The following is a 24917-nucleotide window of genomic DNA, read 5'->3' on the forward strand; positions in this document are numbered from 1 at the left end:
TGGGTTTTCGATGGGGTTCGAAAATATTTTAAGTTTTGTCGTTCTGCCTTTTGATCTTTCTACGGGCCCTAACATTTTCACCAAAGTTATGCGTACCCTCGTCAAGCACTGGCGTGGTCAGGCCATCCGCATTGTAATTTATTTAGAGGATGATTTAGGGGTATATATGTGATTCGGATACTTGCCTTCGACAATCTTTGTTGGTGCATTCTGATTTGATTAGTTCGGGGTTCGTTCCAAATAAGGATAAATGTATGTGGATCCCTGTTCAGTTGCTTCGCAGGCTTGGTTTTCATTGGAATTTTGCAGGGGTCTATTGTCTATTCCTGAAGATAAGATATCAGTTTTCCTTGCGTCCATTAGGGAGGTTTCTAGTTGTCGTATAGTCACTGCAAGGCTGCTGGCTCATGTTACCGGGCGTATCATTACCTATATGCTTTTTTTTGGCCATATTTGCAAGATTATGACGAAAGCACTGCATTCTGTTATTGACAACAGAACATATTGAAACGGCAGGGTTTTTCGTACTACTGAAGCTATTTCTAAGTTAAATTATTGATGTTCCAATGCTCGAGCACTTATATAATTTAATTCTAGACCTTTTGTCTATCCAGTTATTAGTATATTCTCAGCTCCGACTATTGCATTTCTAGCTCTCTGATTGGCTCAAAAACTCCGACTATGAGCCATTAGTCGGAGTTTTACCTTATATGGAAAACAGTGCGCCAAGTTTAAAAATTTTCCGCTCTGTAAAATTGTTGAAATAAAAATCGGCGGCAAAAACCCGATTAAGAATATACTAAAACAATTATTCCATTCGACCTTGTTGGATATGAAGTGATCATAACCAACTCGCGCTACGCGCTCGTTGGTTATTTATCACTTCATATCCAACGCGGTTTCATGGAATAATTGTTAAATATCCCTCATCACATTGTATATTCCGATGCTACTGAAGTTGCTTGCGCTTCTATTATTTATGTTGAGGTCGCCGGAGGGGTTTCCTGTTGCCCACAAGAATTTTGATGATCTTGAAATGAAGCAAAGCTCCACTTGGAGGGAGTTGAAGTCTGTTAGTTTTGCTTTAAGAAGTTTTACTCCCATTTTGCATAATTCCTCTGCTAAGCTTTATACTGATGATAAAGCCGTAGCGTTCATTACAGATTCTGGGAGCAATAAGCCGCATTTGAATGCTATTGCTAAGGATGTTTTCTGTTTTACTTCTGTTCATGGTATTGGGTTGTCAGTGGAATGGATTCCCCGTACGCTTAATCAGAAAGCTGATTATTACAGCAAGATCGTTGATTTTGACGACTGGTGTGTTTCCAACGATTATTTTCGTGAAATTTATTGTCGATGGGGTCCTTTCACCGTAGATTGTTTTGCTAGTTATTGAAATACCAAGTTGACTAGGTTCTATTCGCGCTTTTACAGTCCTAACACTTTGGGTGTAGATGCTCTAAGTCATAGGTGGGAAGGTGAAAACTGTTGGTTGGTCCCTCCCGTTGGCCTTGTCACCTAAGTTATTGAGCATTTCATATTATGTAAGTGCTAGGCGCTCTTGTGGTCCCTTATTGACCATCTGCCATTTTTTGGCCGTGCATTATTAATAAAGATCGTTCTTTCCGTAGTTATATTCTTGACTACCTCTATGTTTGTCGTTCTGTTCTTTGGTCTTTCTAAGGGACCTTACATTTTCACCAAAGTTATGCTTACCCTCATCAAGCATTGGCGTAGTCAGCCCATCCGCATTTTAGTTTATTTAAACGATGGTTTAGGGGTATGCGGTTCAAAGAATACTCGCCTTCGACAATCTTTGTTGGTGTACTCTGATTTGATTAGCTGGGGGTTCGTTCCAAATAAGGATAAATGCATGTGGATCCCTGTTCAGTTGCTTTGCTGACTTGGTTTTCATTGGTATTTTGCCCGGGGTTTATTGTCTATTCCTGAAGATAAGATATCAGTTTTCCTTGCGTCCATTAGGGAGGTTTCTAGTTGTCGTATAATTACTGCAGGGCTGCTGGGTCAATTTACTGGGCGTATTATTTCCTGTACGTTTCTTTTTGCCCATATTTGCAAGATTATGACGAAAGTACTGCATTCTGTTATTGACAGCAGAGCATATTGGAACGCTAGGGTTTTTCTTACTACTGAAGCTATTTCTGAGTTAAATTATTGATGTTCCAATGCTCGAGCACTTAATTCTAGACCGTTTGTCTATCTAGTTAACATCCCTCATCACATTGTATAGTCGATGCTAGTGAAGTTGCTTGCGCTTCTAATATTTATGTTGAGGTCGCCGGAGGGGTTTCCTGTTGCCCACAAGAATTTTGACGATCTTGAAATGAGGGAAAACTCCACTTGAAGGGAGTTGAAGTCTGTTGGTTTTGCATTAAAAAGTTTTGCTCCCATTTTGTATAATTCCTCTGTTAAGCTTTATACTGATAATAAAGCCGTAACGCTCATTACAGATTCTGGGAGCAATAAGCGCATTTAAATGCTATTACTAAGGATATTTTCTGTTTTACTTCTGCTCATGGTATTGGGTTGTCAGTGAAATGGATTCCCTGTACGCTTAATCAGAAAGCTGATTATTACAGTAAGATCGTTGATTTTGACGACTGGTGTGTTTCCAACGATTATTTTCGTGAAATTTATTGTCGATGGGGTCCTTTCCCCGTAGATTGTTGTCCAAGTTATGCAAATACCAAGTTGACTAGGTTCTATTCGCGCTTTTACAGTCCTAATACTTTGGGTGTAGATGCTCTTAATCATAGGTGGGAAGGTGAAAACTGTTGGCTTCTCTCTCCCGTTAGCCTTGTCACCCAAGTTATTGAGCATTTCAAATTATGCAAGTGGGTAGGCACTCTTGTGGTCCCTTATTGGCTATCTGCCATTTTTTGGCTATTCATCATTAATAAAGACCGTTCTTTTCGTAGTTATATTCTTGACTTCCTTTATGTTTGTAGTTCTGCCCTTTCGTCTTTCTACGAGCCCTTCATTTTCACCAACGTTATGCTTACCCTCATCAAGCATTGGCGTAGTCAGGCCATCCGCATTTTAGTTTATTTAGACGATGGTTTAGGGGTATACGGTTCGAAGGATACTTGTCTTTGACGATTCTTGTTGGTGCATTCTGATTTGATTAGCTCGGGGTTCGTTCCAAATAAGGATAAATGTATGTGGATCCTTTTTCACTTGCTTCGCTGGCTTGGTTTTCATTGGGATTTTGCCTGGGGTTTATTGTCTATTCCTGAAGATAAGATATCAGTTTTCCTTGCGTCCATTAGGGAGGTTTCTAGTTGTCGTATAGTTACTGCAGGGATGCTGGCTCAGGTTACCGGACGTATTATCTGTATGCTTGTTTTTGGCGATATTTGCAAGATTATAACGAAAACACTGCATTCTGTTATTGACAGCAGAGCATATTGGAACGCTAGGGTTTTTCTTACTACTGAAGCTATTTCTGAGTTAACTTATTGATGTTCCAATGCTCGAGCACTTAATTCTAGACCTTTTGTCTATCCAGTTAATATCCCTCATCACATTGTATATCCCGATGCTAGGGAAGTTGCTTGCGCTTCTAATATTTATGTTGAGGTCGCCGGAGGGGTTTCCTGTTGCCCACAAGAATTTTGACGATCTTGAAATGAAGCAAAACTCCACTTGAAGGGAGTTGAAGTCTGTTGGTTTTGTATTAAAAAGTTTTGCTCCCATTTTGTATAATTCCTCTGTTAAGCTTTATACTGATAAGAAAGCCGTAGCGCTCATTACAGATTCTGGGAGCAATAATCCGCATTTCGATGCTGTTGCTAAGGATATTTTCTGTTTTACTTCTGCTCATGGTATTGGGTTGTCAGTGGATGGATTCCCGGTACACTTAATCAGAAAGCTGATTATTACAGTAAGATCGTTGATTTTGACGACTGGTGTGTTTCCAACGATTATTTTCGTAAAATTGATTCTCAATGGGGTCCTTTCACCATAGATTGTTTTGCAAGTTATGCTAATACCAAGTTGACTAGGTTCTATTCGCGCTTTTACAGTCCTAACACTTTGGGTGTAGATGCTCTAAGTCATAGGTGGGAAGGTGAAAATTGTTGGCTGCTCCCTCCCGTTAGCCTTGTCACCCAAGTTATTGAGTATTTGAAATTATGCAAGTGCGTAGGCGCTCTTGTGGTCCCTTATTGGTGATCTGCCATTTTTTGGCCGTGCATTATTAATAAAGATCGTTCTTTCCGTAGTTATATTCTTGACTTCCTTTATGTTGCTAAAGGGAAGCGAGTTTTTGTGCATGGTGCTAATAAGAATTGCATTTTTGGTTCTGATAATTTTAGTTCTCCTGTCCTTTTCTTACGTGTTAATGGAGCCAGTTAAATCAGAGGCGGCGCAAGCTCTCAATGTTATCCTTTTTTTTCCTTTTTATGCGAACGTTCGGGCTAACGTGACATGTGGCATGTACTATTACATAACGACCGAATATGACCACGCGAAACATGACACCTCCATATGCTGCAAGGCGGGAGTCATGTTTCGTGTGGTCAAATTCGGTCGTTATGTAATAGTACATGCCATATGTCACGTTAGCCTGAACGTTCGCATAAAAAGGAAAAAAAAAAAGAGACCATTGAGAGCTTGGGCCGCCTGTGGTTAAATTTAAGCCATTAGTCTGTAGTTTTTGCGTCATGAGCTCTCGGAATTAAAGTGTTTGCCACTTGGCTTTGTGGGTTTATTTCTTTTGCCGCTGGGCATTTGCGCACTTGCTTTATTTCTGGTCGCCACTGGGCTTTTTTCACGGCCACTAGTAGCAGTCAGTGTTGAGATTTGTTGCTTGCTGTATTCCTCACTGGACTATCTGCCTATACCTGAGATTATCTTTCTGTTTAATTTGTCATTATTTAAAATTCTTGTTCTATTTTATTTTTCTGCACAAGGTGATATTGTTTTTGCGCGGACAAGTTCCCCCCTACAGAATCCTGAACTCAGAAGACTTGGCAGTCCGTTTCCGACTCGTGCATGGCAATCCTGGGCTCCATGCACCATTGATCAGTATTCTAGGTTCTTTCAGAAATTCAGAGTCTGGGCATCTTACTTTCCTGAGATCACTGCTTTGCCTACAAGGCCGCCAGACGTCGCTCTTTACGTAGAGCATCTTATCGAAAGTGATACAAGTTCCTCCGTACTTCATCATGCTTCTTGTGGTATTTCGTGGGCTAACAAGCTCTATGGTTTTCCTGATCCATGTCACGATCCTCTGGTAAAGAACATTCTCGAGGCAGGTGTCCGGATATCCGCTAAACCAGTGGCTAGAAAGGAGCCAGTTACTCCTGAGATGATTTCTTCAATATGTTCAAAGTATGCCTCGCCATCTGCTAACCTGTCTAGTCTCCGAATTGCAGCTTTATTTATTACTGCTTATTGTGCATTTCTACGCTTTGATGAGGTAGCTAAGTTGCGCTGTTGTGATGTAAATTTCTATAATTTGGATTACGTTAAGATAATTATTACTAACAGTAAGACTGACGCGTACAAGGATGGTTCCTCAGTTCTTTTGGCTCGGACAGGTACTGTCACTTGTCCCTATACGTTACAGTTCTCGTTATTTTCATCTCGCTGCTTTGAATTGCAATTCTAGCGATTTTGTATTTGGCAATCTTGTTTATCGTAAGTCCACTCTTAGTTATTCTTTAGGTTCGCGACCTATATCCTATACCAGGGCTAGGGAGCTTTTGCTTAATTCCTTAGTTGAACTTGGTTTTCCTAAGTCTAGTTATGGTTTGCCAGCGACTTCGACATGTTAATGAAGTTCTTATTTTTCTTATCTTATCTTATAGCTTAAGATCAGGTGGTGGCTCTGCCGCCGCGAATGCTGCATGAGGAGCTTTGCCCAAGAAAAAAATTCTCAGCAGGATGCGTAAAATGAAACCTTGGCTTGTCACAGTGAGGCGAGAGATCTCAGTTATCACACCTGCTAACCCGCCGCGAAGACGAGTCGACGTCCAACACCACGTTAAAGAGATCAATCCCTCGTTAGTCGTACGGACAGAAAAATTTCTTGGATCAGGAACATTTGGAAACTGTTATCTCGCTTATTACCGAGATCTGCTTGTGGCTGTAAAAGAGTTCAAGTCTGTGAAAAAGTGGAGCACTAACGACCTCAAAAAAGAAGTACGCCAGGAAGCGAGAATGATCAGCTACCTCGGAGATCACAGTGGCGTGCCTTTGCTATTTGGTGTAATAACTAAGAGCGAGCCGCTTCGGCTTATTACAAAGTTTCATGGCCGAAAACATAGAAGCCTGACCTTGTCCAGTGCCACTAGAAAAAAAAATTATCTGGACAAACCTGGTTGGCTCGGTGTGTTAACAAAAATCATCGAAGCGCTCATGCACATACATTCGTGCGGTATCCTGCACAACGATTTGAAAGCGAACAACGTCCTGCTCGAGGAACGAGAGAACGGGTCTGTAAACCCGGTAATTATAGATTTTGGCAAAGCACGCTTTGCGTCTGATACAAAGCCTGCGGTGGCTGTAACAATTTCCAAAAGAGAGGAGTACCAGAAGCGCTACCCTCATATTGCGCCCGAAATCGTGTGTGAAACTGGGATGCAAAGCTATAAATCAGACACATTTTCATTTGGAAGAATCGCCCTTGCTGTACTGGATTTGCTACCCACAGCAACTGCTCGATCAATTAAGATGGCCAAATCGGCTTTAAACGATGATCCTGAACAGCGTCCCTCGTTAAAGGAACTGCTTAGCGTCCTTTAAAGATTTGTCAATTGAAGTAAAGAAACTCAGTCGTTCTCAAATAGTTAAACAGGCCAGTATGAAGTAATTTTGTAAATATGTCTTATAGTGCCCTCGTTAGTTCACGTTTTCCTTTTTAGATGAAGAACCTCATATTGAAAATGTTACCGCTGGAATAGTGATATTTACGGATTATCTGTGTTTCTCTTCAAAAACTGTGCTTTCAGTTTAGTGTTGCGAATAGAGAATCATCACGTTACAATTAAGTTTTTTCGATGAGCAATGAAAGTACTGTTTCCGGTTATTTAGAATTCGACTTGCAAAGATATATATTCTTTTTTATCAGAGAGCGACATGCTTTTAATACCACTAGTTGTATATGTCTCCGAGGAACAGCGGCATTAACTAATTATTAAAAGTGTTTTTAGAGAGTAAATAATACGTGGTTTATGAGAGTTTTATCCAGTGACACCAACGCCGCGAAGACAAACGTGACCAAATTTCTCCTCGCAACATACAGTTACAGCCACGCGTATTGATGTCTGGAAACCATTTGTTTTCATGTCATGAGATACTTAATTAAATTGGTTCTTGTTTCTTTCGGCATGCATTTGACCGCCGATAAGTGCGAAAAAAGTAATTACTGGAAATTCCTAGGGGACACCAAGAGCGTAGTAAACGTGTTAAATACGGTGTTCTCTGTCAGTTAATGATAAGCCATGGAGGAGAATTTCTCCTTCTTAGCCTAATTTGCATATTTTTTTTCGGAGGGCAAAGCTCGTCATGATCAGCGATCGTTTGTTTAAACGACACGGTCGTTGGAAATCGGATCGTGCAAAGGACGGCTATGTTAAAGACAACATCAATTCCCTTCTTTCAGTTTCTCGTTCCCTAGGTCTATAATTCTCTTTAAATTGCGCTTTATCTTCGAAATGGGGCAATTTATGTCTGATCAATAAACGAGATGCCCCCTCCTATATGACTGAGTTAGAAAATATTTTGTTTTCGTTTCAGTGCAGAGTGATTAGACAACAACTATATTTTTTCACGTAGTTATTATAAGATAGTTTTGTTCTGGTATGTAGATTCGTTGGTATGGAGGCTACGTAATTATACTAAGAGGTTAAAATTTAAGGAGTTTGTCCGTCAGGAGTTGTTACTTCGACGGCATCTCCGCTTTTGATCAGTTCATTTTGGAAATCATGTTTTGTTTTAGTAAATTTCCGTGTTTTTGTTTACTACGTTTATTGTGCTAATAACTACCCTAGTGCAATCTATGTCTCATCAATAAACGAGATGCCCCCTCCTATATGACTGATGTTTTCTTACTTATACTAAGTTAGAAATCATTTTGTTTTCGTTTCACTGCAGAGTGATTAGACAACAAGTCCTTATTTAAGAAGGGTTCAAAGTCGAACGGGGAAGGCGGGGGGGGGGGGGGTAGTGGTCAATCTTTGTACCTTAAAGAGCAAACAGATCATTATCGTGAATGCTTTTGCATGATAAAGCAACATACTTCATAGGGAGTGTACTAATTCTGTCCGATGCGACCTTTTGCAAGATACGAGCTGTATTCAATGAGGGTCTGAATGAGGTTAACCGACCAGCGACAAAGGGCGAGAAATATTACTGACTACTGACAAAACGAGGAAAAAAGTACCGACTGGCGACAAAAAAAATAACTGAGATTTACCGACAACCGACAAAGTAATGAAATTTCAACCGACCGCCGACACGAGGACCCATCCCCCCCCCCCCCCCCATTTAGACCCTCTTTAATTTCACCACAGTTTTTAAAAAGTCGCTCTTTCAAGGTTAAATAGGTGCTTAATACTTTTAAAATTAATGCACGGTAATAGAATGTTAAGTTTCAATGTTCAAGAAAAACAAAACATGTCCAAGGGAAACAAAACACAATCAAGGTATCTGTTGTCGGCAAATAAACTGTCCGATGTGTCACAATTTCGAAACAGTCACCCCTCTTGTGCAAAGAATCTCAGTCGTTGGTTATCAATACTGTCAATAGCGTCTTTCAGTCGTAGATTGCTGTTGAGGTGACATTTCAAGACAACATGTCAATGTTTTCATGATCAATATTCGAGCGAATGACCTCTTAACCAAGATATAAAGTAATATAGGTCCATTGCGAGTTAAGTTGTTTTTCTTTCAATTGAATACTTCAATCTTAATTAATAAATCTCACAAGAGATATTCTTTTAATCTCAATTGATATTTTCCCTTGGTATCAAAAGTGTACACGGTCAATTCCTTTTGATGGTCGAGATCCAGCTATCGCTAACAAATCTGGTGAATAGGCAACAAAACGGAATGATAAAATAGTAAAAAAGTCAGTGTCAAGGACATGTAAATAAGATGCTCCGACTTCCTTGAGCGATACAGTACTTATCAAACCATCCGTGGTAGAGGCGGATGGCGGGGGCTGACCTGAAAGAAAATCAGCCTAATTGAACATTTTCGGGCCCTTTAGATCTCAATTTTTCCCGTGCAAACTGTTGGGTGTTTAGCTAACAGAATCGATTAACCGATTTTATATTGCTTCTTAATACGATCTACCTCAGCCGAGGTTTGTTTGTTCTTAGAACTTCCATGGAAACTTAACTGCTCCCCTTGAAATACCGGTTATATGAAGTTATTCTTATACAACTAAGTCCATCCAATATCATAGTTTCTTGACCAACCTGATCTCAACTGACCATAGCTAAAACAAATATACCTGATATCAGTATGCAATGCTTTTTAGAATCAGGTCAGCTAGAGAACAAATTCCTGTCATTTTTTATGAATTATATAATGCAAATAAAATCAAATGAACCATGTATAAAAGAAAGCTCTAGCTCTGTAAGATTTTAAAGTTATTCATCTGAAAGAAATAACTGGACAGAGAGCGGATAAATGGATTTTACATATACTTTTCTAGTAAGGAATATTACTACTAAGGTTATTACAATCTTAGATTTTATGATTCTCAAAGTTTAACTTTAAAAGGTCTAATCTTTTGTGTTTTGCCCTCGTTAGGTTTCTCTCTTTTTCGTTAAACGTGCTCTTTATTGTATATTATAGAGCATGTTACCTTGTTTGAGAGCTTTAAAAACACCCAATGTTTGCTGCTTGAAGGAAATGCCACATTGAAACGGTTTCAGCCGAAGGGTAGTTACAGACAGAGTTTTTGGGCGTTTAAGAACGTATATTAAAGGACTGCGAGACATCAAAGATCTTTATTTCTTGCGAAATTTTAACAACGGCGCAGTTTCCCGATTTACTCATCACTCAATGGCCATGTTATAATTGAAGATACATTTTATTTCCGCTATTTGGAACGCTCTGGGGAAACGAAAAATAGTTCGAAATAGCGGGAATTCGAAATAAGCGAGTTCGAATTAGCGGGATCTAATTGTATCATTTCTTCATCCCTATGTAGGCTGCTGCTGTGTGCTTACTGGTCCCTGTGGAAACAACAACTCTAGGGAGCCTTCAGTCACTTTCAAGAAAAAAAAGCGACGACTGTCCTGGTAATCTTTTACAGATTCACTTTGATGGAAATAGAACCGAGGCAAAATGCAATGGACAATCCACAAAGACCTTAACAACTAGTAAGTCTTAGTAAAAACTTCACTAGTGTTATTGCCCTAAGGTCCCAAATTTACGAACTGATCATTAATTTCTGATACAGAAGCCCATTATATGCGGTTTCTCGAGAGGCGAGAAACCGCGCGGAAACGCGCACAAACTATTATAAAAATGGCTTTAGCTATAGTAGCGTCATTCTTTGGACTAGATCTTACATTGTAAATTTTCAATTCGTATTTTGTAATTATTCTTTATTGTTTATTTGCACACGATTCCACAAGCTGCAAGCTCAATTGCTTATTGTGTTTAAATAAGGGTTACTTACTTACTTACTTACTTACTTACTTACTTACTTACTTACTTACCGTCTTACTTGTGACTTAAGGGAAGCAGAGTCTCTGAGGCAGTTTAAATGCCTACTCGAATGAGATGTATAGGCACGGCATTCGTGGAAAGCAGCTTTTTTATTTTATCATTTTTTATTATATTAGATATTAGGAATTGAAAATATTTGTAGTTTTAGCTGACGAGTTTTTTACCGCGTTAAAATAAATAAAGATTGTCTTGCCCGTATTGTTTAATCGAATGAGATTGAATGTTGTCTAGTAGGATCAGTAATTGAAATTGTTTGAAGAAATGTTCCCTAATAGTGTATTTTGTATTTCAAAGGATTTACGATTGAGGATACCAAAGCCGGAAAGAAGTGCATCCAATACACTGATGAACAAGGTGGTAACACACGCTACTACGCGCTGAAGGTCATTAACAGGACAAGGGTAACACCGACGGTCACTTTTATGGTGAGTTAAAACTACCTATAAGCGTCTAATGGCAAGTTTATTTCATACACACTTTTTACTGATATTATAGTTCTACAGTGGGCCGTACCGGGCCGTAACACTGTCGAATTTATTGGACATGCACTACTAAGGTGAAATTTGGACAGAAGGATGATTTCTTTCCACCTACTCTAGATCTGAAATTCCTGAGTTTGTTGACGTTCTTCATACACAAACGAAACGATTTTGTTGTTTTGGTGCGAGCGATCTAGGAAAACAACAGTATTCAAGAAAAGTAAGAGACTATGATCTAGTATCTTGAAAAAAGTCAATTGGGCTGAAACATTGCCCTGGATCGATCAGCTGTATAATATCCGAAGTCTATATAGAAACATGCAACTCAAGAGCTTTATTGGCTTAGCCATCATGGTATATGAGTAATTCACCTTTTGCTGTTCATTTACAGAAAATATCCATTCATTTGTGTCCAAATTTGTTATATCATGGTCAATATACTATCATTAACACCAATATGACCTTCATTTCCGCGTAAGGAACGTTCAAGAATAACATTTACTTATGTATTAACATTCAAAATCATCAAAAGATAAACAATACTTTCCTTTGACATTCATTGGCTGTAAATGTATTTTCATTTTTGTGGAATAAAATTCGTTGTCACGAAACGACAATCATTTACACTTTTGGACAATCCTTTTTCAACGAAAGACTTTCAATGACTGAATTTGCATGAGAACTCACAATCAATTGCATTATTATACAAGCATATCCATGAAGGTGACAATCATTAGTATGTTGAGACAGACATTACCGTATTTTCAACTAACGTTAAGAGAAAACAATAGTTCTTTAGCGTAATTCTTTTGAACAGAGATGCTGTGGTTCTGTTAGCTTTGATTTCATTAAACCTGCCACAACCGTGGCCAGATTTATCCAACACAGTTGTTTGTTTACATTTTAAATCTGGTCCTTATCGGAAAGTACGTAACCGGAAATGCAAGCAGAGCTCGCGCAGTATTGGGCCTTGTTTTCAATGCATGCCTTGATATAAATAAATGTTATTATGGCTGTAATGTTTGTCTCACCGCACTTAATATTGTCACCTTCACGGATATGGTTATATAATAATGCAATTGATTGTGAGTTCTCATGCAAATTCTCTTATTGAAAGTCTTTTGTTGAAAAAGGATTGTTCAAAAGTGTAGGTGATTGTCGTTTCGTGACAACGAATTTTATTTCGACAGAAATGAAAATACATTTACAGCCAATGAATGTCAAAGGAAAGTATTGTTTATCTTTTGATGATTTTGAATGTTAATACATATGTAAATGTTATTCTTGAACGTTCCTTACGCGGAAATGAAGGTCATATTGGTGTTAATGAGAGTATATTGACCATAATGAAACAAATTTGGAGACAAATGAATGGATATTTTCTGTAAATGAACAGCAAAAGGAGGTGATATATAGATTTAGCCAAGCCTAAAAGCGAAGCTCCTGGACCGGTTTGTTCAAAGCTTGATTAAGCTAACCCAGGATAAGCGAGAATTTTGATTTGATTTTGTAACTTTGCGGTCAGGTTTTCTGTATTTTGTTTAGCCATCTGTTTTGGGTTTGAATAAACTCAAACTACAAAAACAAAAGTTGTGAAAAACATCTGTATAAAAGAGAAATTTATGATTTTGTTAACTTTACCTCCTGGGTTGGCTTTATGTAGACTGAATTTCAGCCGCCTCCTCCGCTCGCTTAGTCACTCGGGGAGAGAGACGTCTGAACGCACTGGGGGACAATGCTGTCCGGTGACGTCACTACCCAAAAACCTGGTAGTGGTTCTGATTGGTTGCCGTGTTAATTTATTCGCCCGACTGGAATAATTTGAATAATTTTATTGCCAAACTTCGCACGTTCAAGATGGCAGAAGAAACAAACAAAGACTTAATCCGCATCAAGAAAAGGCACTTTCAGAATTTCTTAGCGGAAGCGATGTATTCGTAAACTTCCCTACGGGATATTATCAGCTCCACGAAACATTTTACAGACTCATTCCACGCGTCAGATATTTCGATTTGAAAAAAAAAATAGTTACGAAATGACGGCCTTTATTAGTCTTGTAAGCACTGTGCGCAACACTAGTAGCAGATACCAGACCTCTGTGCGTATCGCGCGACCCGGAGATGTTGACAGCTCCGTGTCTAGAGTGAAATGACTGACTGCTCGCCGAGTCCAAGGCTCCTTATATAGCGCGGGTCCTTGTTTAATATATCAGATGTAAGATGGCTCCACTCGTGGCAATTGAACTTTCAAAGCAGCACAGCCGTTTCCCAAACGAAAGCATAGTCGTTATTATTTCGCCATTGTTTGCTTTACAGCGGTTATCAATTACACTCGACCTTCAGTGCAAAAACGTCTTGACAAAACCCAAGGTTTGTTGGACGTCAATCATCTCCTTCTCCTTCCGACTGTATGTGAAATTTACCTGAAAAAAAAAAAAAAAAAAAAAAGGCCGTCGATAAAACGAGGAACATGGAACATTCCGGAACATCCCGGAACATCCAATAATTATCATAATTATGCGAAAAATATGTAAATTTAAATTTTTAAAACTAACATAAACAAAAATAAACTGGTATCAGCTTGAAATATGAAAAGATATTATTGGGGATAGGGGAGTCGGTAGCAGAGGGGTAGGGAGCGTTGCGTATTTATTCAACTGACCACAATGAGTGCAGGCTCCTCTCCTCTTTCCCGCCAATTGCGTCACGTCGCTTTTCAGCACTCTGTTTTTCAACACAAACGTGGACGATTCTGACGACGAATGCCAGGTAATTCATTGCGTCTCCTTTTTTGATCCCTGATTTCTTCAACATCTGAGGTGTTTGTCTAAGCATCATCCAGTTGCTTATTAAGTCAGTGTTCATAGTTTTGTCCCTATTCCATCTTCATGTTGCTATTTAACATTTCCAGTTTTCGCGCCGCTCCACTAGGAACGCCTGGCACTATGACCCACTAAGTGCAGGCTCGGCCTTTCCGGAAGCCCGAGTAACAAGCAAGTTATTATTAATAAACTAGTGGTAATCAAAGATTTATAGAACAGCGCGTTCACGCGCGGTTTTCGCATGTCTGGTTTACTTTGGTGGTGTTCGAATGGCTCAATAGAAAGCTAAGTTTGATCGAATGTCAGATAACCGTGACGAACTGCACATGAAGTTGAACTAGCGATGAATAGATTAAAGCCTGCGGTAAAAGTGTTTTTAATTAATTAAGTATTAACCTGTACTGCACAAACATTTTCCAGGAGATGCATCTGAACTGTTGGCGATACTAAGAATTCAATTTCAGATCGGCAACACTTGTAACAAATATTTCTAGAGACAATGAAGTTTTGACCAGCGACCCCGCAAGACAGCGGGCGCGTCGCCAAATGTTTTTAAATTTTGTGTTTGTATTTGTTTACACTGTCATCAGAGGTCGAGCAGTCCGAACTAGTTTAGACAAGGAACTCGATGTCGAAGAGTTTCTATTTCTATCTCATGGAGAAACTATTTCTTCATAAGAAATCGTGTATACGCATATCTTTGCATTGACGTAATGAACTTGAATAAAGGAATCACACTCGTGTACCCATACTTTTAAGTCCGATTAATGAGTTCCAACGCCACCACCTTAGTTTTCTGTGAAGAACGAAATCTGGGAATAAAGGACAGTCACATGATTAAACTGACGGTGAACGGCTGGAAGGAATGGATTAGTCTTCCTAGTTGCTAGCCTTCACTCATTGCAGTCACTTTCATTTTTGTTTCCTTTTTCCCTTTTTATGTTTTTGTTTTGTTTCTCTTTTCCGAGCTGATACCAGTTTATTTCTGTTCGATTTAATTTTTTAAAATTTTATTTTACATATTTTCCGCGTAATTATGATAATTATTCGATGTTCCGAGATGTTCCGGAATGTTCCATGTTCAAGGTTTTATCGACGGCCAAAAAAGTCTGTGACCTTGCAGCAGTCCACTCGCAAAAATTATCATTTTACTTTCGGTATGTACGGCTAGCTCACTAAATACATTGACATTAACCCTTCCTTGAAATCTATAAATGAAGACGTTTGCGTTTGTCGGGTTCTTCAACGACCATTCGCATGCATGAACGACCCCAAAATCAAGCAAATCTGCCCGCGAGCGAACAAATTATTTCTGCACGTATTTCTTGGGGCTACGGACTGAACAATACTTAAACCTACTAACTTATGGCTTATTACCTTACAAAATTATAGGGTTTACAAGGAGTTTAAGTCTTGTTCAGTCCGTAGCCCCAAGACAAATACGTACAGAAATAATTTAGTTCGCGGGTACATTTGCTTGACCTCGGGGCCCGGCCTCGGGGTCATTCATGCATGCGAATGGCCGTTGAGAAACCCGATCCGCCCGTTCAGTTTCCAAATTTAAGGAATATTTAATGCCAGTGTATTTAGTGAGCTAGCCGAGCACACTGAAGGTAAAATAATAATTTTTACGCGTGGACTGCTGCAAGCTTTAAGACTTTTTTTTGTAAATTTTGCATCAGTCGGTGAGGAGACGGAGATGATTGGCATCCACCAAAACGTAGGCTTTGTCTAGACGCTTTTGCGCTGAAGGTCGCGTGTTATTAGGCATAAATTACCACATTTGACTCGTGACGTCACCGGACAGCATTATCACTCAGTGCTTTCAGACGTCTCTCTCCCCGAGTGACTCAGCGAGCGGAGGAGGCGGCTCAAATTCAGGCTAGGCTTTATGCAATTATTTACAATAAGTTAACCTGCCACGAACCCGCGGTCGAACCGAAAACTAACACTTGGTCAGCGGTCAACATAAAAAACATGTGACGTCGATGAGCTCTAAAGTTGAGCCTGCGACATGGTCACGTGATACTGGTAAGCGGATACTTTGATTGACAGGTGTCAATTAACCATAACATGGATGTCAAACATCAAAGACGAACCAAGGCTACATGTTGCTGTCAACCTATTAGCTGGATTATGGTCGCCATCTTGCTCGACTCCGCCGTCGGCGTCGGGTGTACGCGCCCACGAACAATAGCTGGTTTTCACATGACGTCACTAAAATTCAAACTACAAAACTATTGATCTTGATGAGATTTTACTGTAATGATGTATAAGAGCAGCTGAAAACAAACATTCATACAAATTTTCGTTCCGAATGGTTTCTTGGTTTTGTGATACCCTACGCTTCAATTTCTAAGCTTTTGCGTGACGCGGCATTTACATGACGGCCTAGAGAGCTGTCATGATGGTTAAAAAAGAGACTTATTTCAGGGAATTTGGCTGTCTGAACAGTTCATGTCTTAGAAAAAGTATTATTTGAATGTTTTAGAGTTCCTCGAGAGATAAATTCATGCTTTTGTAGCAAAACTCAGAGACAGATGTTTCTGTTGGTTTCCGGTCGCCATGTTGGTGATGTTGGTGCTCATATGGATGGACACCAGCATGGCGTCTCCATACAAATCTCTATAAATTTGGGTAAAAAACTTCTCCGCATATCTTGCATCAAAAAAGAAATGCTGTGACCAGAATCTTGGCGAGAGGCTTTACATATTTACCTTATTTCATTTCCCGGATTCTGGACTTTGATTTTTATTTTGATCTATTTTGAATGGCGTGACACTGAAAACCAGCAATACTGCTAGCCATGATAACCATGAGAAAATCAATGCATGGGCTTCCTTTTATTTCCTATATGAGTTTTCCCCTTCGATTTATAACCCGCGCGTCGCGCTTGGGCCATAAATCGAAAGGGAAAAAACTCGGTCCGTAACTTACAGTACGGACCTCGAACTCGGTTAGTAAGAGGTATTTATAACCCACCCATTAATTTTGGCGCGATTTTATTGGTTACTTTACGTCGCGTGGTGAAAACTCACAGGACAGTTATCACGCAATAACCCCCGCCTCAGTCGATATTTGTCCTCCGATTGCTTCCGTGGAAGAGAAACACAGTCAGTACTAGAGTTTCAAATTTTCTTTTCTCTTACCTGGAAGGAAACCAAACTCGCTTTGTTGAGCGTAGCGATAGTGACATTAAATAGCTGGTCGCAAATGCGTGTACATGTACCATCCGCCACGCTATCGTAAAATAATTGTTTTAAAATTTTCTAAATTATACGGCGGCGCGAAGATAACAATGTTATTTTCGAGTAGTAAAATATTGTTTTGAACACAAGAAAATTAATTCATATCTTTAAGCCACCGTGAAAAAGCGAGAAATGACGTCATCACTAGTATCCTCTTCACTAGCGAGGATATGGAAAATACGCCACTCGGGTTCCGGATGTGGTTTTGTATGAATTGTACGAGTTATGTATTTCCCAGTACCCGTCTCTTGTGTCTACATGCCCCTTATGTGGGCTATACATGTATGTGCGACCCCAAAGGCTATGGTTTGGTCAGAAATAGAGTTTCAATTTTGGTCCTTCCGTTCTGATATAGGGTATGATTTTCGCACTCTAGTCTCGGGTAGATTGGGTATCCCTTAACAATGCCTGTTACATTGGTCTGACACAGGGTATTGATTTAAGGGTGGTCATGATCAGGTCTTGAAAAATGAGGGAAAATTGCAGATTTTGGTCACAGGGAAAGGGTTTTTGGAAGCGGGCCGCACACTCAAACCCAGTTTTTTCTGGGAGTACAACTCCTGGAAGCAACAAGTAAATATCTGTTTAGCCATGTAAAACGAGAGTTTGTTATGAGCGGAATGTTAATTGATTATTGTTTTCTTTCAATTGCTTTCACAGAATGAGCGATGCAACTATTCAACTGATGATGCTTTCCTGTTTGATGAGGAATGGCAACCACCCCATTATAGATATTATAAACACACGCTTCCTGATAACACTAGTTTATACCTAGGAGTAAGTAAGAACTGCACTGATGAGAGATTGTATCTAATCTGCAGAAACAGCAACATCGGTAGCAACAGCAAAACCCGTGACAGGCGCTGTACATTTCGATGGAAGTCATGAATCAATTAATCAATCGATCGACCATTGAATTGATGAATAAGAGAGTAAATAAATAAATCTAAGCGTGAAATAATTATGAAATAGAAAACATGCACCGTGTTTCTATCAAGGTTTAGTATAAATCTACTAGCGTTCCGGTCACGAATGCCGCGCCGTTAATTATCTGATTGGCTAAGCCACTCACTATCTATATTGCCTGCGCCCTCGTCAATTATCACGCAATAGAAATCTCGAGCTCATAATCTAATTGTGTAATAGAAACACAGTGTTTCTATTTAACAAATTGACGTCAGTTTTTCATGCGTTTGTCGTACTATTAATCATGAATTTCGTCATAACATTGTCAAAGTAGCAGTGGATCCGCAGACTACTTTGACAATGTTATGACGAAATTAATTGTCAATAACAGGGCAGAGACATGAAACACTGACGTCAATTTGTTTTTTACAAGAACAAATTGTCCGCTGTCGATCGTTGACGCATCGCAAAAAATAAAATTCCTGGGTCTGTCCGCATATTGACCGTGAAATTTAACCAATGCATGAGGGCGCGAGATTTTCTGCAATTATTGTAAAAAAAAAAAAAACTCGATAGAAACACGGAGAATAAGCTTTCCATTTTTTTTTTTTTGAAATTTTCGCGGCGAAAAAAAAAACAAAAAAAAACAGCAAAAGTTGTTTACTTCGATCATCAAAATGTAAATTCTCTTTGCGTTGACTGTAGCAGTAGGTTTAGTACGCAAAGTCTTTACAAAGTATTAAACTGGAAAGAGGCAGTGGCGGGAATTTTAGAGAAAGCAGCTGATTAAGCTAGAGGTTGTTTGGTGATTTTGAGAAGACGGATAGTTAACTGTAATTGTTATCATGCATGTTAAAAATAAAAATGCGACAATAGTAATCACACGATGAATCTGTATTGGTATCAAGTGTTTTTTTGTTTCACCTCAGCGGAGAGGTCTCTTTTGAGCTAGAGTCCTAGGTGTAATCAAGTGTCGCTTTTAAATCTGAACTTAGCTGGTTAACTTTGCGAGGCCTGAAGCCATAGTCAGATATCTAAAGACCGCTTCTTTCTTATATCCTGGGCCTCGGCGCTGCGGGAGGGGGTGGGTGGGTGGGAAGTTGGAAAAAATATCCTGGAAGCAATTGTGCAAAACAAAGCACCGAAAAAAGAAACATATAGAAGAAATCGGAAAAAAAAACCTCTTAAAGGAACTGACGTTGAAAAAAAAAATCTTGCTCGGAAAAATTGCCAATTGCCCGACTCCTAAAGTAAATCGGTCTGTCCTGCGTCCAGACAATACCAGAGCGTGTGTGTCCCTGCTGCATGGTTAGTCCTCAGGCGTCACTTCAACGGTCGGATTGTGGACCATGTGGAATTTTGGGCCTCTTCCCAGAAAACGTTGCGGTTCCTGTTTAATTCGAATTCCTATCTTTCATTACGAAATGCGACAGCGTCTGGTGACGAAACATCGTCCCACGGTCTTATAAATCGGTCTACCTTCTTCTTCCAGCAACCCTTTTGCTTAGCACCAAGAATCGGGATCTTTCGGGAAGCCACTCATACGTCACATTGATAATAGGCTCCCTGTACGCATGTTTAGAAACCGTTCTTGAGCTTGGAGACATGCGCTCAACATGCATGTTCAACCAAGTCAGAACTAACATTTTCTGGTTTCCGATTTTTGATTTGTTCAGAGCTTCATGATTTCGGTCCGCCAAACCAAAAACGCAGCCTCTGGGGCGAAATTTCCCCTAGGGTTTGTGCTACTTCAGGACACACCCAGAAATGGACATGCCTGTCCGTGCTTTTGTCTGAACAAATTAAGGTGGCTGAACACAGTTTTTGATACCTGTGTTCATTCACCTTTTTCTCTAAAACCCTTGATCCCTTGGTCGCCAAAAATGGCAGCAAGCAAGTTAACAACACAAACTTGGTTTTTCGATGGTTAGGCCTTTAAAATCGGTTTTGTTTATTTGCAGAATCTAGTCATTAGATATTCTTTATAATTTGCATGCAACAATCTTGTAACGATTCTCACAAGTTAACACCATTTTGTTAATAATTTAACAGAGAGATCTTTAATTATCCCTTGTTGAAGGTTCACCGGAACATTCAGAATTTCCTTTGGTAAAGTTCAATTATTTTCAATACTCCAGTTACTTATTTCCTTAAGTATTTTCGTGCCAAATTTCGTGAAATTCTAATGAGTGGTTTTCGAGTAATAGGCGTATTTCCGAGAGTGCAATTTTCGTTCAATCGCAATTTTTTGACTTACTACGCATGCGCTGCATTTAACTGGGTTCTTTCGGTAACAAAGAAAAAGCTGAGAATTGCTGGTTTCTTTGCATCGTTACCTTTTCTAACATATCTTTCTAGTAAAAGACTAAAGCCATCAATACACTGGGTTCAATTATAGAGAAAAATAACGCAGATAGTGCAGGTGTTGAGTAAATAAAATGATCGCTGTATTGGCGGCATGTTTGTTTTTTTTTTTTGCAATCCTTGTGCGCGCGCTGAATTGCATCAGCAAAAGCGCGCGCGAAAACTGTGTTCGGCCACCTTAAAGGCGAGAGAAAACCCGTAGTATAATATAAACCCAAATATGTTTGGTTAGTTCCGCGGGCAAGATGAGGTCGAGATCGCCACTCTATAGTGTGATGGTCTCATTTTATAAATCCTGTATTGACCGAGCTTATTCTGTCAAGACTGGCTGGTTACTGGCATCGCTCTTTGCTGCGGCATTATATGAAGCTCAAGCTGCGTTCATTGTGTCGAAGCCAAAATATCTTTGAGTATGATTCTAGTTAACAATTATTCCACGAGCGGGCGTTGGACATGAGATCATAGATAGCCAACGAGGCACGTAGTGCTGAGTTGGATATGATTGTTTGTTTGTTTGTTTTTTTTTTATCAAAAATGACCCCAAAATAAATATAAAACTAAACTAAACTAAAATTAAAAACGCTTCCCCGCCCAACCCCCCGCCCGCTCCCAGAAAAAAAAAAAAAAAAAAAAAACGCCTACGCTAAATATATTCATAGAGCATGGTACAAAAAAAAAAAAAAAATGAAGATGAAGATGGACATTCGTGAGTGACGCCAATGAACTATTTCAACGTAAGTAACACTCTTTTAGTAGCATTGTCGCTATTTATGCTATCTTCGAAAAGGGCTTTTTAAACCTGCCGTGTGGCACTAAATTTTCACGGGAGTTTAGTTTTGCTAATCGGCGATATTTTTTATTTTGCGAGAACTGATTTTTGCGATTGTAGAAAACTTGTTTTTCTTACTGGGTAATAACCTTTGCCATCTTCACGAAGTCCCGTTAAAATATCTCTGACAAACCGAGTTCGCGAGCAGTACTGTAAGTTAAGGACCGAGATTTTTTCCCCATCTATTTATGGTCCAAGGGCGAAGCGCGCGGGCCATAAATCAGAGGGGAAAAATGAGGAACGTAACTTACAGTACGGACCAAGAAAACGAGGTTAGGCCTGGGTCGCGCTAGAGCCAATTTTGTTTGTATAAGTAATAAATCTGTCAACAAGTAGCATAAAATAAGTACGACCCCAGTTTCAAAAACTTACCAAATTTTTGAGGATTGCCAAAATTTCGCCAATTTTCAATTTTCGCTTGCGAGGAATTTGCCAGTCTATCGCGACCGAAAAGTAAAATAAAAAGATTGCTAGTTTGAGTTTCGCCTGAATTGTAAGCAACGTTTGATGTTTCATCAAGGCCCAATAACTTTACGTCCGTAGATACTGCTCAGTTTTATTTGTGTAAAAATCCAGTAAATTCTCTGTTGTCGAGGAATGAGAGCGCCCGCCGATACGTGTTTTGTACAGTCAGTAAACATGACAAATTGGACTTCCGCCGCACTTTCGTGTGAAAGCGTACATCGAACTCAAACAATAACTCTCTAGTTTTTAAATAGGCCCTTTGCACGATCCGGTCACATGGTACAAAATCAGACATGCTGGTGAGCAAGTTGCGCAGTGGAACTTCCAAAGCAATGCAACTCGTACCAGTCCACCTGGATCTTCCTTAGTTTTGGAAGTCCCACTGCGCAACTTGCTCACCAGCATATGTGATTTTGTACCATGTGACCGTATCGTGCAAAGGGCCTATTTAAGTAAGATTGATAAATGTTTGAGAACATATTAAAAGCTAAGCTGGAAATACGTGAATAAAGCCGAAATAATCAGCAAAGCTTCAATGACGCTTTCTTTAATCAACTTCGAATAACGATTTCGATTTTGTTGATCGAGTTTATTTTATCAAAACTCCCTGTCTATTTTCATTTTCGCAGTGCAAAACTTCACTATGCTTATGCTGAAGAAACACACATGATGTTAGTAGCCTTTTTTGCGTTCGTGAAATTTGTTGTAGCATCTCATCATAAAAGATAACGAAAGAAATCTTTGCCAAGATTTGTTGACAATTGAAAACACCGACTCGGACTTGAAAGTGCACGAGCTGCACAATGCAAATGAGCTAATTGTACGCGTCAGACTTTCCTTTCAAAAACTTTTGCAAACTCACCAAACAAGCATAAACAATAAGAAACCATCAAAACAGGTTTGGGTTATGATTAACCGTTGTCCGGAAAACTCACAAATTAATTCGATACCAGAATATAGAGTTTTCTTGCTATATTCCTAAGTCAGAACAAACGCAAAAACATACGCGTAAGGCTTACAACAAGCGCGAGCAGATCTTATTATTCATTCCGAGCGCGAGATTGAAGTCTTGTTTTCGACCCTGAAAAACCCACCTTTTCCTTTAGCTCAGGGCATAAAACTACATATAAGCGCCCTGGTTCGTATTCCCTGCCTTATTCCCTGCCATCGCGGTGAAAAATACGCAAGAGAATCTCGCAACTCTCACCATTTGATCACGCAACGTGACAGCATTCACGCGAGAGCCCCCGACATGTGCGTGGAACAGCGCGGATATATGACGTCAGGATGGCGCAATTTGTTCTAAAAATGGAAAAATTGTCCCATATCATAGGTGCGCGCGGATCCCAAGACTTACGGTCTCCGTCCCCGATTATGACTCCTGATTCAAGCTCTTAGGAAAGAATAGTTCTTCAAAAATAATGAAGGATATTTGATGAATTGATTTGAATAGCTCCGCTGTAAACTCATCGATGCGGAGAAGGGTGGAGGAGTCGACAGGGCGTAGAGCCTAAAATGTTCAGAAAGCGTTGAGAGCGCCTGGTACAAGCGGTTCCTCTCAGTCTTTAGAACACTGTTTTGAAAAATACAGGAAGACCTTGTATATTCGACGGTATTACGCCTAACCATCCTATCATGATTGTCGGGGTAAAAACATGATTGAATTTCTATTTGTTTGCATATAGAAACTGAGTGAGAATGCAAATAACTGTCCTTGTTAAAAGCAACTTGAAACACATCATACCGGAATCATCTTTTCGCGAGTTTACGTGATAACAAGTTCCTGTTAATTATCGCCAGTGTAACCCCCCAGCATTAATAGAATTAGGAACAACTTCTACTCACGGATGAGTAAGAGCAAAACTATGATAGGACCTTGAAAACTTGACACCTCGTTGACCACATTTTCGCATTAATTAATTTACCGAATCATATGCACCCATCAAGGGGAGAAAACGCGTTTTTTTAATGAGCACGTAGATAATTTGTTATGAACAATATTCTTGAGGGGGTGAGACCATACGTGTTGTGCGTGACACGCAGTGAAGGACATTACTACCGTAAAGTTTGCGAAAGTGTTGGCACGTTGGCCAAATATCTCCGTAGTTCGATTTCCCTCAATTCCTGGCAACGATGAGCTCTCAAGCCTACTGCACGAGTAATCCTTATCTAAGAGGGGTTCAACGTCGAACGGGGAAGGAGGGGGGTGGTCAATCTTTGTACCTTAAAGAGTAAACAGATCATTGTAATGAATGGTTTTGCAAGCAACACACTCCAGAGGGAGTGAACTAATCCTGTGCGATGCGACCTGTTGCATAGAACGAGCTGTATTCAATGAGGGTCTGAATGAGGTTCACCGACTGGCGACAAAGGGCGAAAAATATTACTGACTACTGACAACACGAGGAAAAATGTAGCGACTAGCGACAAAGAAATTAACTGAGATTTACCGACAACTAGCCTGCGAACGCAGACGTATGTCTCCGCCGAAAATAACGTCTGGGAACCCGTAGGAATTTTAAGATAATCACAGCTTAACTCAAGTAGCCCTAGAACTACTGCGCGAGGTATTCGCTGCGAGGAGCACTAGAGTTTCATTTTATCATGGAATCTGATTGGCCAAAGAGAAACAAAAGTCATTACGTCACAGAAATCGTTTGCTGGCTCGGGTTCGCAGACGTTATTTTCGGCGGAGACAAGTGACAGCCTGAAATACGTCTACGTTCGCAGGCTAACGGACAACCGACAAAGGTCGAAAATTTTAACCGGCAACCGACAAAGTAATGAAATTTTTTAACCGACAACGGACGCGTGGTGCCCCCCCCCCCTCCATTTAGACCCTCTTCAATTTCACCACAGTTTTTAAAAAGTCGCTATTTTAAGGTTAAATAGGTGCTCAATACTTTTAGAATTAATGTAAAGGAATAGAATATTGCATTTGAATGTTCAAGAAAAACAAAACATGTCCAAGGGAAACAAAACTCAATCAAGGTATCTGTTTTCGGCAAATAAACTGTCCGATGTGTCACAATTGGGAAACAGTCACCCCTCTTGTGCTAAGAATCTGAGTCGTTGGTTATCAATACTGTCAA

At 39.8% G+C, this 24917-nt stretch overlaps 1 protein-coding gene and 1 long non-coding RNA gene across 2 annotated transcripts in view; one reads left to right on the top strand and one right to left on the bottom strand.

Annotated features, from left to right (window-relative positions):
- Nucleotides 1-24917, bottom strand: part of LOC149098172 (uncharacterized) — a 143707-nt gene that overhangs the window by 58353 nt on the left and 60437 nt on the right. The window lies entirely within an intron of this gene.
- Nucleotides 5883-7189, top strand: LOC149098178 (uncharacterized). Its single transcript, XM_089278816.1, has one exon. The coding sequence runs from the start codon at nt 5911-5913 to the stop codon at nt 6769-6771; it is 861 nt and encodes a 286-aa protein (XP_089134942.1). The 5' UTR covers nt 5883-5910; the 3' UTR covers nt 6772-7189.

This window comes from Orbicella faveolata, unplaced genomic scaffold (genome assembly GCF_042242905.1).
Source record: "Orbicella faveolata isolate gen_17 unplaced genomic scaffold, um_ofav_v1 contig_46, whole genome shotgun sequence".
Lineage (NCBI taxonomy): Eukaryota > Metazoa > Cnidaria > Anthozoa > Scleractinia > Merulinidae > Orbicella > Orbicella faveolata.